Source organism: Aplysia californica, unplaced genomic scaffold, assembly GCF_000002075.1.
Source record: "Aplysia californica isolate F4 #8 unplaced genomic scaffold, AplCal3.0 scaffold00334, whole genome shotgun sequence".
Lineage (NCBI taxonomy): Eukaryota > Metazoa > Mollusca > Gastropoda > Aplysiida > Aplysiidae > Aplysia > Aplysia californica.
In genome coordinates, this window is record NW_004797604.1 from 694662 (window position 1) to 698063 (window position 3402).

The 3402-nt window shown below is 45.2% G+C and overlaps 1 protein-coding gene across 1 annotated transcript in view; it reads left to right on the forward strand.

Annotated features, from left to right (window-relative positions):
- Nucleotides 1-202: 202 nt before the first annotated feature.
- Nucleotides 203-3402, forward strand: part of LOC101850098 (28S ribosomal protein S31, mitochondrial) — a gene marked incomplete in the record, with an annotated part of 12557 nt that continues 9357 nt past the window's right edge. Inside the window, 2 exon segments of the mRNA XM_005102679.3 lie at nucleotides 203-429; nucleotides 3171-3317. Coding sequence (XP_005102736.2) covers nucleotides 347-429; nucleotides 3171-3317 — 230 coding nt within the window.

Below are 3402 nucleotides of genomic sequence, written 5' to 3' on the forward strand. Positions count from 1 at the left end.
GTACAACACGAAACGTCTGAGATACATGAGTTTCAAAATAACACGTTACTCTTACTCGTTGTACGTGAACATCTCTGTCGTAGATCTACATCATTTTGAATTAATGATAGGCTTTGGCCAGTGACCAAAGTGAAAAGCGAACCCGAAATGAAAAGAAGTGACGTAAAGAAATCAATTTACCAAGGGAGATCACTACTCTCACTTTTATATTTTTTCTTTCACTCCGTACTCCGTATTTTGTCCGTCCTACTGACCGACAGCAGTCAGCAGTGCAGGGATCTTGATCTGTAGTGTGTAGGCCCAGGTCAAGAACAACAAACCTACGAGAGTAGAACAGCATTTCATAATGATACGGTCTCAACTTGTACGTCTTGTTAGAACAGTACACAGCAAAGGAAATTTCACCGCAGACCTTGGAAGTATCGGAAGGTAGGAAATCAAGCTTTTACTTTTCGGCTTCGCAACTCTGACCCTGCCTGTGACTGTGACTCCCTTGCTGGAGAGGCTGCTTTAGTAAGTTTGGGTAACTAACTCTAATGGTCAACGGAGTTAGGGCTGGTTATACCAGGCGCCCATTGCAGATCAGATCGGGTCGGGTCGATTAACCATTTCATTTAGTATTCAGCACCAAGATGACGCTGTGTCATGGAGACATGCATGCGACTGCTAAACACGTAGAAACGATGCACTTGCCTGATGGCGGCTAATTTATATAGCAATGTGATGTCATCACATCCTGGGATACCCCCAGACTATTTTTAGAAGCCCGTGGGCCGTGGAGATACTAAAGATCGTGTAGTAGAGACAAAGATTCTCTATTGGAGATACCACATGGAACGACATGTTAGGGTCAGTGGCTTGATGTGTAGGCCTATCGATGTGTTTCGCATGGTAAAATTTCACACTTGCCGGGCTAACTGCAGCCCGTCAGCCATGCTCTACTGATTGGTTACAAGGTTTCAGGTATATTAATAACATTTCGGAATTCCGGTAGTGGTGCTTGTCATTGAAACACGGTAAACGCAAAGACAGTAAAGCGCGCAAAAATTGCCGTAAAGATGCCAGAAGATTAACCCCCCCTCCCCCGGGCGCAATAAACAATGTGCAGAAGAGATAAACAACAACATCATCGGAACCCTGCATCATAATCACATTCCGATATTCCTGGAAAAACATCGCACCAAAGCGTCGTGCCATCAAAGGTTCTCTACCAGATCTTTGGTGCCATTGGGTTCGCAAAATTTAGATGTAGATTCTAGTCTCGTGATCGGAGGGGTATCCCCGTCTGACATCACATAAGATGGCCGCCTTACCTAAAAATAGTTTGCGTCATTCTACATTTAATCTCATGTGTGTGTGGAGCCTATCAATTATTGCAGTGTCTGTTCGGACACGGACAAGATAATTCTAAAAAAACAAATTTCGCAGTTCCTCTGTTGAGAGGTTCTTGAACCCTACAGACATGGGAAATGTCGTGAGCGTTCTAGATTCAGCTTCTCTAAACGTACACTGTCCATAGTTTAGCATTTATCAAACACTCTGTGTACATACGATCATTTGACTCATGACCTTTGAAAATAAACTTGAATGTTTTTGAAGGCGAAGATCGCTTTCAGTATTATTGTGCTACGATGGTAGAATTTTGCCTCTCCATGGAAGAAAATCTGGCTGACCGCAACTCAGGTTGACTGAATTTGATTGGCGGTGTGCAGGGTCTTTCACGGTTAAGGCTTGGCCCTGCCTGGGCATGTAGCCGACACTACACTGAAGCTCAGACCTGGACAACGGGATCCATGAACTCTCCATTTCCAGTTTCTATGTCTTTCTCCTGGGATGTAAGGGTTGAGGGTGAAACCCCAGACGCTAACTTAACTCCCAGTCCTCATTGAGCAGCCTGGGGACCCCTGCTCTGTGGAAAAGGGAGAAGGCATAGGAGCAGTGGTTGCAGACGGAGCTCTGCCCAGGAGGTACCATAGCCCTGTGAGGTGCGATGTGAGCAACGACCCTTCGGCTTGTAGAAGGGTCCATTCACATCCACCATTATGGTAGGTCTGGCGTCACAGCAGGCCGACCTGTTCTTTCAGGAACTCACTGTCGACATCTTCTTCCCTCCCTCTCGTGGGAGCTCTACTGACGGGGCATGGTACCCACAGACTGCCAGATGACTCATTGTGAGATGTCTCCTTAGATCCAGAAGGCCTTGTAGCAGTAAGGAATAGGCTGCTTGGAAACAGATGACATCCCTGCAGATATCCTAGCAAATGCTCGCTGACCCATGGAGTGACGATCATCTGTCTTAGTAGATTTGGCCATCCCTTGGATTATTCTGCTCCATGAACAGAAATGTTAACAGCAGATAGCCAGGAGACAACAGGTGGCAGGGATTGGGCAAACACAAGCTACTCTTGGTGATGTAGACGTCTCGCTGTGGAAGGAACGCGTTACCCCTTGCTCAGTGGGACCCCTTACTGGACTGCTCCGACGATCGCTGGTCTTTGGTTGCACTTTATGGCTCCCATCTCTCAGAACTAGAGTGTGCCTACACCCCCTATAATTGTCTACTATCTAAGGTCCCCGTGAAGGTTGATGGAAAACAGGACAGTGAACACTGCACCTTGGTTCTCTTGTGGCAAGATGTTTGGGCACAAGCCTGTGTCAGGATAAGACTACCACCTACCTGAGATCCTGCAGGGATGCATACAAGCATTTACAACTCCAAAACCAATGAGATGCCTCAATGAAGGAGGAATTGTGCTGCCAAGAGCTAAATGCTCGCTGCTAAAGGGATTTGAAAACAAACAAAAACAACATGTCTTGATCATGTTACAGTTTTCTCTGCCCTTTGAAATGTAGACTAGCCAAGACAAAACTCACTTTTACTTTTGCTCTTGTGAGACATGTCACATAATTTTAAATATTTTCTCCACTGTAAATTGCAGTAACTGTAAAGTTAATTCAGAGCATTGAATAATTAATAGGATTTTAAGCTGGGCTTAATATATATAAATATGACTAAGAACCAGACAAAATAAAGAGAGTGGATATAATGTATGCACAACTCCAAAGCCCTGAATTTGTGTGGGGTATTTTAAAAACTGGAGCTATCTCCTTGCCCTCTTCACTTACAGGGCACAAGACATTGACCTAATAAAGAACACCATTTTTTACAGACCATGTGGAAAACTGGCGTCCTGTCCTGTTCAAGTGACGTGCCAGAGAAACTTCCGTGCCACGGCTGTCAGAGGGGATGAGAGCCAGGACTCGAATGATGCACCAGGAAGGCCACTGGCCCGACCTCGCATCAAGAACAAAAAGAGGTTGATTTTATGACACAATTTTTTTTTGGGGGGGGGGGGGTAGTTTTTGTACATCTTGGCTTAATAAAATCATAATCATGGTTTA